The 12,756-nt window shown below is 35.4% G+C and overlaps 1 protein-coding gene across 2 annotated transcripts in view; it reads left to right on the forward strand.

Annotated features, from left to right (window-relative positions):
* The window catches only part of CNTLN (centlein), a 307,277-nt gene that overhangs the window by 116,402 nt on the left and 178,119 nt on the right, over positions 1–12,756 (forward strand). For both annotated transcript variants that reach the window (XM_007098529.3, XM_042964431.1), the window contains exon 7: positions 3,021–3,183. In XM_007098529.3, coding sequence (XP_007098591.2) covers positions 3,021–3,183 — 163 coding nt within the window. The remainder of the gene's footprint in view (positions 1–3,020; positions 3,184–12,756) is intronic.

Genomic DNA, 12,756 nt, shown 5'->3' on the forward strand with positions numbered 1-12,756 from the left:
TCTTCTTGTGTTTTGTCTTACATTGATAAAAGTTTGCTGCATATACCATGCCTGTGTTGTAGCATTTTATCCTAATCTGGAAATGGTACAAGGAGACACACACGCTAGGCGTGCAGCTGGTTGACTTCAAGCAGTGGAGCCAGATGAGCTGTATAAATTTCATAGGCTTAAGTGGCAGTTAATAGGCTGAGACAGAGCAAGGGAATGAGAGTCTAAGAGGTAGGTGTAGACTGAATCTGGAAATATGCATAAGATGTATATAATACACCAACAACTACAATAAGGGACAGGAATTACCTTAGGTGCTCTGTTTGTAGTAGTGAACAAAAAAGTTCCTACCTTCACAGAGGCTTTATTAAGATCATCCTTACATCTTGTCTTTCTATTGATAATTCAGAGAAGTGTGATGATTTCTTTTTTATACATTTTCTAGACCTTCCTTCTAATTCCTTTAGTAATTTCTACTCAGAGGTATACTTTTCCTCCGAGTATGTACAATAAACTTTCTTTTTTCTTAATTCTTAGTACTCCCCTTTTTTAGTAAGTCCAGTTTTTCTTTACTTGTTTTCAAACGAGGAAAGATCTAGACAAATTAAGTGTTTGCTAGTGGTCCAGACGTGTGCCTTTTGTAAGCTTTATTGCTTACTTTGATACTAATCAAATTCCACATTTCGTATTTGCAACAATGGTGTACATCCCATTGCATCTACTTTTCAAGTAGAAAGAAGAGGAAGAAACTTATCTCGATAGTGTAAGATTATGCTTCCATTCCACTTACTGGGAGTATGCCTAGGACATGCATGGGATGAGAGACAGGGGTATGCTATTCCCTTAGTTGATTTTTAATTTTTTTTTTAACGTTTATTTATTTTGGAGACAGAGAGAGACAGAGCATGAACGGGGGAGGGGCAGAGAGAGAGGGAGACACAGAATCGGAGGCAGGCTCCAGGCTCCGAGCCATCAGCCCAGAGCCCGACGCGGGCCTTGAATTCACGGACTGTGAGATCGTGACCTGAGCCGAAGTCGGCCGCCCAACCGACTGAGCCACCCAGGTGTCCCCCCTTAGTTGATTTTTAATCCTCAGGTGCCTCATAGTGTGAGCATTTCCCTATTCTTGAGTATGTTTTTTTCTGACTAAAGATACATACATTTTGTTCCACATGACCCTTAAATGCAAGCCAGCTACTGATCTTCTCTTTAAGAAATAACAAATATTTCTAGCATTGGAAGAGAAGTAAATTTGCTGTGTTTCACATTGCACTGAAAGATGGTATGTTTTCTCATTATGTCCCCATTCTAAATGCAACATTTACTTGGGTTTCCAAACATATATCTTGACTATATACTGAGATAGAATTTTATTATACATCTATTGCCTATCTTATTTGATAATTTTTACCAGTATTATTCTGGAAACGGCAGTACTCAGCAAGCATTCTTACTATGGGTCTCTCTTCCCCTTCTCATGTGAGCATTGTATATCCTGCAGGCATTGTGCCATTATTGATTCTCTTCTCTCTCCTCTCTCGTTTTTGGACTGTTATTTACTGCAGGTTTTAGTTTTTTTAAATAAATAGTTTTTTAAAATAAGTTACAAAAAGATGATGCTATAGTCTGAATGTATCCACCCGAAATAATATGTTGGAATCCTAACGCCTAATGTGATGGCATTAGGAGGAGGGGTTTTGGGGGATGTTTAGGTCATGAGGATAGAGCCCTCATGAATGGGAATAGTGTTCTTCTAAATGAGACCTCCCCGAGCTGCCGAATGTCTGTCTACCTTGTGAGGATACAAGAAGTCTCTGACCCAGAAGAGAGCCCTGACTGGGCACTCTGATCCCTGACTTCCAGACTCCACAACTATGAGAAATAAGTTTCTGTTGTCTGTAAACTACCCAATGTATGATATTTTGTGATAGCGGCCTGAAAGGACTGAGACAGACAGTGTATGTTCATGTATCTGTATGGATGGAGGGATTGTTGTGCTATTTGGAAAACGATATTCCAAACTTCTAAAAATAGAGCTCATTTCTCCCATATTAATATTTATCATCTTCAACAACTGTTTGCATATCTCCTTTGTTCCTTCTTTTAAGACTTACCTTATAGAAATTAATTTTTAGTTTGAGGTTATAGTTTTTAAAAAGTTGCATTAAAAAATACAGTCTCCAGAATACATATTATAATGTGTTGTTCTGTGAAATGTATTTCTATAAATATTTTTCTCTTCAAATTGAATATACAAAATATGTTCCAATTTTATGTGATCTGTTTCACATGGGATTCCCTACCATGGAACTCTGGCAACCCCTATACCAGGAAGTAGGGTTTTCCTGGACCCTTAGTGCCTTCATTACTACCACTACCAGTTCATTTGTTCTCCTCCTTACCAGTTGCACCCGGGATTGGTTGGAATCACTGTTTTCACCTTGTGTTGCTCTCCTTCCTTCTACCTTTTTTTTTTTTTTTTTTTTGCCTTATCTTTTCCTTCAGTCTGGATTAGAAGAGTCACAGGAATCCCCACCCAGATCTCTGAGGTTGCAAACTAGTGGTGCTTTAAGAAACTTTGGTTTGAAATTTAATTTGCCTTTTGGGATTCCTTTTAACGCATCTGAAGTTCTGTATAATATGCAATGAAAGGCTGACTTACCCTGTATTCAAAACTGATAACTATTGTTGGCATCAGTACTTATCAATTCTTGGAACTGAAGTGTAACTTAATTTCAATAAGAAGGTGGTGCTATGTCTGTATATCCAAGGTTTTTATTACTATCAAGCTATAAAAGAAAATTGATAAGTATTTGGCTTTGAAAGTCATAGTAGTTCTATCAATACTTTCTAGGTGTATGTGATAAATATTAAATACTTTATATGTTATTTCTTTCATTAATATGTTTGCCTGCAGTAAAAAATAATAGATAAAAAAACTGGAAGACGATCTATAACTTAGATGAACACAGTTATTTAACTGAGATGGTCTTTATTCATGCTTGTCCCTGTTTATGGCTCGCTTTGCACAGGAAGGAGTTGCAGGAGCTGCAGAACCTATACAAACAGAACAGTGCACACACAGCACAGCAAGCGGAGCTGATCCAGCAGCTCCAGGTTCTGAACATGGACACACAGAAAGTACTGAGGAATCAGGAAGACGTCCACACAGCCGAAAGCATATCATATCAAAAAGTATGCTTCTATTCTGTCATAAAAATGTAAATGTATATGGATGCACTTATACAAATATATAGAATTCAATTTTTTTTCAGATTTCAACATTTCTTTATTACTACTCCCTTTTACATATGTTTCTTCAAAATTAAAAATGAAATACAGCTCAATTTGGTAATATTTAAAATTTTGTGACTTTTCTATATGGCTGTTAAAGCTGAAACATTTAAGATATAGATGCAAATTTACTCTGTAGGATATTGTTTTTATAAATTGGAATTTCAATATCTACTATGAAACATACTGTGACTGTAGCCCCCAAACCAGAAAGGACTTGGGGAATGGAATTTCTCAGCCTTGTATTATGAGAAATCACTCCTCTGTTATGATTATAGTTTATGACCTAAAGCAGTCTTTCATTATAGAATTGTGCATTGTTTCATTGGCATATCTGCACAGACACAAATGGGTATGCTGAGGAAGGCTTCAGGGTCAGTATTTTCCAAGGATGTTTCTCTTTTTTGTCTGCTTCTTTTAAGTAGTCACTTTACTTTACAGTTGTTTTAGGAACCACTTAAGAAGGCTTACCCAGCTATTTAGGCAGGCTGACTGACTCAGCAACAATAATTATGGCTAGTAATTAAAAAAACCACCTTTATTGAATTCTTTATGTTTTGTGTAGTGTACCAAGTTATTTATAGAAATAATTTGGTTTCTGTATAGGTCAATCTCATAAGATTGATTTTATTCCTTTTTAATAGTTGAGGCAGCCAAGGCTTAGAGTGGTTAAATAGTGCAATCTGTGTTGTTGTTTTCTATTTAACTCCCTCTTCTAAAAAAGGACCATGAAAATCCAATACCTATAATTAACATTTTTATGTTAGTAGTAATAGTAAATAACTATTAAGTAAACGTTAAGCACTTATTTTTAAATAATGCTTTGGAACAGTGGTTTTCAATCTGTATTCTGTGTTCCTCTAGAGTTTCCCTCAGGATGCAGATGATAAGGAGGGAAGGGTAGGGCCTGTTCTCTCCACTTAGAATAGAGCCGCTTCCTCTTTTTGTTCTGTATGGTGGGATTGCCTATTTTGCTTTTGCCTCCAAACCAGGCTCCATTACTAAAATGACTTGGAAAATTGGATCTTATTAGTAACTTTAATTTTTTCATCCTTTTCACTTGTATATTTGCCTCAAATATTTCTTTTTCTTTCTTAATTTTTGCTTAAAAGCCCCCCCACCCATGGCAATTTATATTCAACTACATCTTTAAGGTTGCTTGGTAATAACCTCATAACCCTTTTCTCTTATATGCTAATATTTCTTTTACTCTTTCTACTCTCAGCAAGAAAGAACTTGCTAAAGAGGAAAAAAAGCAGTGTTTCCTTGGCTATTTCATTTTTCAATCTTGTGTTCTAAGAATTTTTTTCGTTGCTTGACTAAAAATTTAAGACAAAATGTTTCAGCCTTAATTCTACTTTTTGGCTGATTTTCTTTAGCGATCCCTACATAGAGCAACCATCTCTTTTATAACCTACTTGAGAACTTTTGTAGATTCTGAATCATTTCACACAATTGAATACTTAAACATTTTATTTATTTATTTTTAATTTTTTTTTTAACGTTTATTTATTTTTGAGACAGGGAGAGACAGCATGAACGGGGGAGGGTCAGAGCAAGAGGGAGACACAGAATCTGAAACAGGCTCCAGGCTCCAGGCTCTGAGCTGTCAGCACAGAGCCTGACGCGGGGCTCGAACTCACAGACCGCGAGATCATGACCTGAGCCGAAGTCGGATGCTTAACCGACTGAGCCACCCAGGCGCCCCAATACTTAAACATTTTAAATTAAAATAATTATTACCAAAGTATTAGATGCTTGTGATAAATTCTTAAATAATACAGGAATGTATGAAATAAAAATATAAAGTATTCTGCCTGCCTACCTGAAGCCCTTGCCCCAGAAGTAACCACTCTTAATATTTGAATGTATCTGAGAATTTCTCTAGGAGAACAGAATATTTTAAAATTATTTTCTTTGTTAATTATACAAACATTACAAGAATACATTATTATAAGAAACAGAAATAATAGTATAGAAGTCCTGATACTGCTAGTCTAACAGACTCGAATACCCTTCCACTCACCCCAATTCATTTCATCTGTCCCCAGGGATAATCATCTGAGTAGTCATTCCAGACCCTTTTCATGCATTAGATATTAGATGTGTGTGTACATACACACATAATCACAAATCGAGGCATGTTATAATTTTAATATTTATTAACTTACTGTTCTTTAACTTGTCATTTTCAAAAATGTGCACTGGATGTATTTCCACTACAATACATAGAGTTCTGGCTCTTCTCCTGCTCCTCTTTGTCCTCCAGCATGAACATATATAGTGTGGATTTATAATTTGATGATTATTACGGTCTTCCTCTCCAACTTTTTGTTGTTACCAACTTTCTCATAGGAGGAGATGTTCCCCATCTCTTCTATAGCATCATTTCCATACTGGACCATTCCTAACCACATATAAACAGGCCGTGATGTCTCTGATCTGGGGAAAAGAACAAAACAAACAATAAAAAACATGTATTGACCCTCACTATATATATATTCCTTCCTTCTCTTCCTTTTCCTTTTCCAGCAGTATTCCTTGAAAAACTTAAGTTTTCTTGAAGTTCACCTCTCTTGTTCTCTCTTGAACCAACTCCAGTCAAGTTTTTACCCCTTTCATTCACTCTTCTAAAATTTCTCCTCTCAGAATTACTTGTGACCACCACATTGCTCAATTCAGTGATCATATATCAATCCTCATTTAATGTATCAGCAACATATGTCTTAGTTGATGACTCGCTGTTCCTTGAAATACCTTCTTTCCCCCACCCCCTCTGCTGGCTTGCAGTGCACTACGGTTGTATAGTTTTCTTCCTTCAATTCTAGCTGTTCCTTTTCTGTTTCTTTCACATCTTTTCCTAGTCTCCATGTTGTCTAAATGTTAAAATGTCCCAGGCCCTAATTATAGGATGTCTTTTTTTTCCTGTGTTTAAATTCACACCCTACGTGATTTTATCCAGTCACCTAGGCTTTCAAAATCATAATTGTCCATATGATGACTCCCACATTTGATTATCTACTCTGGATGTCTTGTGTGAACTTCAGGAAAGATATACATACATATATATCTATATATGTATATCTATCTATCTATATACATACACACACACATATACTCATATATACATATATACACACATATATACATATATATACATATATACACACATATATACATATATACACATATACACATATATATACATATATACATATATACACACACATATATATATTTTTTTTTTTTTTTTTTTTTTTGAGAGAGAGAGAGAGCGAGCAAGCATGAGTGCTCATGTGCCCAAGTATGAGCGAGGGAGGGGGCAGAGGGAGAGGCAAAGAGAGAATCTTAAGCAGGCTCCATGCCCAGTGAGGAGCCCAGTGTGGAGCCCAATGCAGGGCTTGATCTCACAACTGTGAGATCATGACCCGAGGCAAAATCAAGTCAGACATTTAACCAGCTAGCTGAGCCACCAGGTGCCACTAGGAAAGAGTATATCTAATTGTGTACTTAACATTTTTTAACTTGTGAGCCTAATAAGCATCTCAGATTTCACACCTTCAAACTAAGCTATTATCTGCTTTGCCTTCAATACATGTCCGAAATTCTGCTACTTCTACTACCCCTGTTGTCACCATTCTGTCCAAACCACTATCAGGTTTCACATGAATTCTTGGAATAGTTTCTCACTTTATTTCTTTCCTCCTGACCTTATCCCCTTTGAGTCCATTATCAACACAGATGTCAGGATGTTCTTGCTAAAACTTAGTAAGTCCTTCCTTCCTTTACCTCCATCCATTGGTTTCCTGTCTCATGAAAAATAAAACTCCAAGTTCTTGCTATAACCTGGGAGACTGTACATGATCTGGCTCTTCATTACCTCTCTGATCTCATTTTTGCAATCTCTTCTCCTTGATCTCTCCACTGCAGCCACACTTAATTCTGTTTTTTTCCCTTGAACATCCAAGTATTCTTCAACCTCAAGTTCTTTGCATTTGCATCCTCTTCCTGAAAGCTCTTCCCCCTGATGTCTGCATAGGTAACCTTTTTACTACCTTTATTCTTCACTTCTTACAGCTTAAAATCTAGTTGATCACTGATAATTGAGTAGCAGGAGTAAGATGATGTTGTATGTATGTATGATGTAAGTAATGTATGTTGTAATAGCAGAAGTACATAGCTTGGACCTTTTCCTATGTTTAGGGATAAGAGACTCCCTTTGATGAAGTGATATATGTGATATTTATTCTGAGAAGATAAGAAGACATCAGTGAAGCAATTTAATTTCTTATAATTCTTCTTATATGAAATCTACCTTAAGTCATAAATTCCCTAGTTAATGTCTTTACCAAATTGGGAGAAGTAGAGCTTATCAAACTCTAATTTGGAGAATTTTGAAACATTATGCCTGTTTCCCCAGGATTATGACAATGCTCCAAGAATCATTCTAGATAATGAGAGGTTTAATGGGAATATATTGTGCTTATGAATAATATAGAGGCAGGAAAAAGGAGCAAACTGACATCTGATGCTAAAGATCTGGCTTAATTTCCCTATTTAGTCTATTTATTGTACTCTCTTTTCTCTACTTTTTTTTTTCTTTTCTCCACTTTGAATTCCTGTTTCTTCCAACTTGTTCCTCAAAAGTTACTTCTTAGAGGTGCTGTATAGGAAACTTAACTGATTTTTTACTTGATACTCATTCTGAAATTTTAATTCTCTTTGTGGTATTTTAATTTTAAAGTTATTTTAGATAATTATAATTGTTCATTCATAAAGTTTTCATTAGTATACTCACCTACACTTAATTCAGAAGTCCTTAATTTATTTATATTTTGTGAATTTTGCCTGAAGTTAGTAGATACTACATTTAATTTTTCTTTGGTAGTCTATGTGTAAATAATTACCCATCAAAACACAGAAAAAACCTTTTATAATTCCATCTCCCAGAGGCAAATGCTGTTTAACATTTTGAATATTTCCTTTCAGTCTTTTAAAGTGCATTTTAACATATCTGTGGATACACTAATATCTTTTATTTCACATTATATTAAAACAATATCATGACATATAACTATTTTGGGAATAGCAATATATTTAACCATATTTCCAGTGTTGATCATGTATGTTGTTTAAATTTTTTACTATTGTAAATAAAGGTGCAATAAACATTTCTTTGTTGTCAGTTCAGATCATTAGTATTCATTAGAGAGTATGAAATATGCAGACACACACACACACACACACACACACACACACACACACACACCTCTCACACCCAGGCCTAGGAAACCATTCCTTTTATGAAAAAGCTAGTAACATCATATTAATGCTTTACAGTTTACTCTTAGTTCATACATAAAAAAGCCTCATTTAAGTTATTAAATGTTGAGAATGCACAGGACATCATGAAGTTTGAAGGGGACCTGTGGCCACATGAGAGATGATCAGTAAATGTTAAATTGTTGAACCTTAAGGAGTTGTTGTGCAATGATATACCACTTTCGATAATCAGTTTAAAAATCATAGATTCTTACTTGAAAGTAAGAGTATTTTCAAACTTTGCAGGCATATTTTTCTGTCTTAATTTAAATATTCTAGTCCACTTAATTTTTAACTATTTGGGTGAGTAAATAGTTCTAAAGTGGTAAAATATGGAGAAACTAAGAAGACAAGTAGAAAGGCCATCTAGTTGGAGCACAATCATAAATAAACAATATAAGATTTTATGATAAGCCAAGGAGAATCTGTGTTTCCATTTACACACATTATTTTAGAAACACATGATATATAGGCTGAGGCACAATGCAAGTCATATCCAGCAACCATATAGTAATAGTGGTGAACATTTATTGAGCTTATTGTGTATTAGCAACTGGGAAAATGCCTTTTGTGTCACTAAGTCTCACACCAACCCTATATGGTATATTATTATTATTCCTTATTGTTTTATAGATCAAGTATTGAGGCTTAGAATATTGTTTAAAGATGGTAGAATTCAAATCTAGGTGATCTTGGGTCCAGAACCCACAATCTTAAACTCTATTACAAAGCCCACTGTATCATTCAGTTATACATAGAATAATGTGGTCTTAAATGTTCTGTAAATAGATTCTGTAAACTTGCATCATTCATTCTCATCAAAATTCTTTTAATGTTCAGTAACTTTATGTTGGGAAATTTATCTTGATACCTAAGTTAAATGTTACTCAAAAGAGTTCATTGCTGGGTGCCTGGCTGGCTCAGTCAGAAGAGCATGTGACTGGTTCTCAGGGTCATGAATTCCAGTCCGATTTTGGGTGCAGTGCTGACTCCATTACATCCTTTTTGGTGAAGAGGGATCCTCGCATGTTACTATCCTCTGTGCAAAGGGCTGTCATCATTATTCTTCAGCCACTCTTTGTCCTGGTTATAAAAATGTGGTTTCTTTTATTATGCTATGGCATGGCAATTTTTAATATTTTTAAAATTAAAAAAAATTTATATTCATTTTTGAGAGAGAGAGAGACAGAGAGACAGAGTACGAGTGGGGGAGGGGCAGAGAGAGAGGGAGACACAGAATCTGAAGCAGGCTCCAGGCTCTGAGCTGTCAGCACAGAGCCCAACACAGGGCTTGAACTCATGAACTGTGAGATCATGATCTGAGCTGAAGTCAGATGCTTAACTGACTGAGCCACCCAGGCACCCACAAGTTAGGTCTTCTTAATTTACTATTTCTCATGGAGTTTCTGTTTCCTCTGTGCTCTTTCTTTCAATTCTCTTCTCTTAACTCTTTTTTTTTTATTTTTGTTTTCCCTCAATTTCTCCTCCTTTCTCCCATTTATTAAGTTGATTTATTCCATAATATTCATTTCATTATCAGGAAAGATAAAATTAGTTGCCCTCAGTGGTAAGTTGAGGGGAACCTGAAAGGGAGACAAAGGTGAAGAGAGAAAACTGGAAAAAACTTTGACCCCAGGAAAGAGGTGAAGCATATTTTTCCAGAGGTACCCATAACAAATCATTAGTCTTATACACAAAACCTAATAATGTGGAGGGCTCCTCTGGAAGAGACAGACCCATCAAAATAAATAAAAGTAAGCTAGTGTGTTTTCTTCTGTTGAGCCTGTAGCCATTTATAAGTTTTAATTGTTTTTCTACCTTTGCACATCATTTATATACATGTGTGTGATATAACTATAGATAGAGATTGCATAACATTTATAATTTCTAGACCATCTAATATGTTTGGGATACTATATATGTGTTTTATCGCTTTTTGTACTATTTAATGATAATTATATGACACAAGCTAATATCAGTCTGGGAAAATAAGGAGTTAGCTGATGCATTCTTTCTGTTTAAACCGCATGTTAAATCAGAGTTTCTCTTCTCATTTTTCTGCTGCAAACAGATGTGGTTTTCAATTGTAGAAGTTATTGTCTCAGTCAGAGTAACAAATAGTATACTTAATCACTAAATAAGGAAAATTTTATTCTTTAGCCAAATTAGTCATTGGGTCACAGAGCATATGCACTTCCAAAATTGTAAAGGTTCATAAAGTATCTTGTTCCTTAACACTAATAAAAGCGAGGGAAGGAGAGTACTTCAGTAGAAGTCCCTGAAAATTAAAGGGCTTGGAGTTTGGTGTCCTGTTTCTGGAGATAACTTGCTTTCTATCCCTTAGAGATCCTCTTAACCTTTTAAACTTTAATTTCTTCAACAATAAACAGCATCAAGAATAGTAAGCATATTAAATTATTTATGGATTATAATGTACTTGTAAAGTGTATAAGGGAATGTATGATTAAATATTTTTATAGGCCAGAATCTTGCAAAAAATTCTGATCCATTTCAGCTTTTTGGACTCTAAGGGGAAAGAAATTGTCAAGAAAAGGGCCTGTCTGAAGAGTACTCTGAACGATTGTTACTGCTAATAAAGTTACTAATTCCAGATGCTAAACCAAAGCAGATGAATTAATTTGTTATATTACCTAATTTACTCACTTGAGACTTTTTTGACTCTCTACTGTTATTAATATTATTATTATTATTTTGGCAAGCTACTGATGGCCTGGGGCCTAGAACTAACAATGGCTGCAGGGCTGTCTTTGTGTCCTTTATTCTGCGTCCACAACTGAGTGGGCTTACTGATGTTGAATAAGTGAACTCCAATCAGCCATCAAAGAAAATAGGAAGTAGGAGATGCGTATTTGGAATAAGAACCAAGGAATAAAAGAGTCTGTGCCAATTCCTGGAGTAGAGCTGGTCTAGATGATTTGTTCTGGGCCTTTTTGATTCTATTCCACCTGCTGCTGGGAAGGATGGATATTTTCAGAGAAAGATAGAGTTTGCCTCAGTATCTAGAGTTACATCAGATCAAGCCAGAACAACTTCTGAATAGGAGTGTACCTGTGTAAACTGCATGGCAGAGCAAAGTGGAGAACACAGGAGAGCAGTTAGTCTATTTTTACAGAGGCAAAAAAGAGGGGAGACGTGAGAGGAGACAAGAGAAGAGACATTAAGACAGTGCCTTCTTTCATGTACGAATAGGCTCAGAGCCTTATATCTGTGAAGGAAGATCCCAAGACATGACACTCAAAGAAAATATACCACACCCTTGGCACTAATGGTCAGAAATTTATCCTCTGTCCTAACCACACACTATCATTCTTCCTGTACCTTGAGCAGTGTAAGGGGAACTATAAGTTTTGCTTTGTCAACACTTGATCAATGTTCATGAGATTCTCAAATATTTGAAATTTGTAAATTCTTTTTTTAATATTTTGAAATTGAGGTATAATTTGATATTTGTAAGTTATTTAACATTTTAAATATCTTACTAATATTTAATTTGTTAGTATTATTTTCCTACAAAAAGATTAATTTGTATTGATTGGGTAAAAGCTGATTAGTATTATTAAAGCATACAAATAAGAGAGAAAGTAGTTAAATAATCTTTTAACTGACTCTGTATGCTGTTGGGCAGACCTTCATTTATCCTAGCTTCAAATGTCTCTAGAAAGTTTAGCTCTTGTCTCCAGATTTTGCTTTTTCCTTTTCTACCTGAACTCAATCATGAAAGCAGCAACACAGCACAGGTAGGTCACTATAAGGCCCACTCTGATCCCTTCATTGTTCCTTAAAGGCTGTCAGGTTCCTACTATCTCTTCCCTTCTAGACTGATGCTCTCGACTGTGGAAAGGACATTGGACATACTCCCTGGTGTAAAGGTAATTGAGAGGGAAAGTACAGATTTGTTTCCTGAAATTCTTTATAAATCATAAAGGCAACCCTTCCTTTGTAACAATTGCTTAGACTTTGGCTGTAAAGTGAAATGGGTTATTTGAAGTATCTACAATAATACAGTGGTACAATCCCTGATAGGACATAAAATGTATATTGAGTATATTATGTCAGAGTGGTTTGGAGGATCTTGTTTTTATGACAAAGTATGTGTCTGAGAAAGAGCATTTAGAGAAGTTTTTCAAACCT

The sequence above is a fragment of the Panthera tigris genome, chromosome D4 (assembly GCF_018350195.1).
Source record: "Panthera tigris isolate Pti1 chromosome D4, P.tigris_Pti1_mat1.1, whole genome shotgun sequence".
NCBI lineage: Eukaryota > Metazoa > Chordata > Mammalia > Carnivora > Felidae > Panthera > Panthera tigris.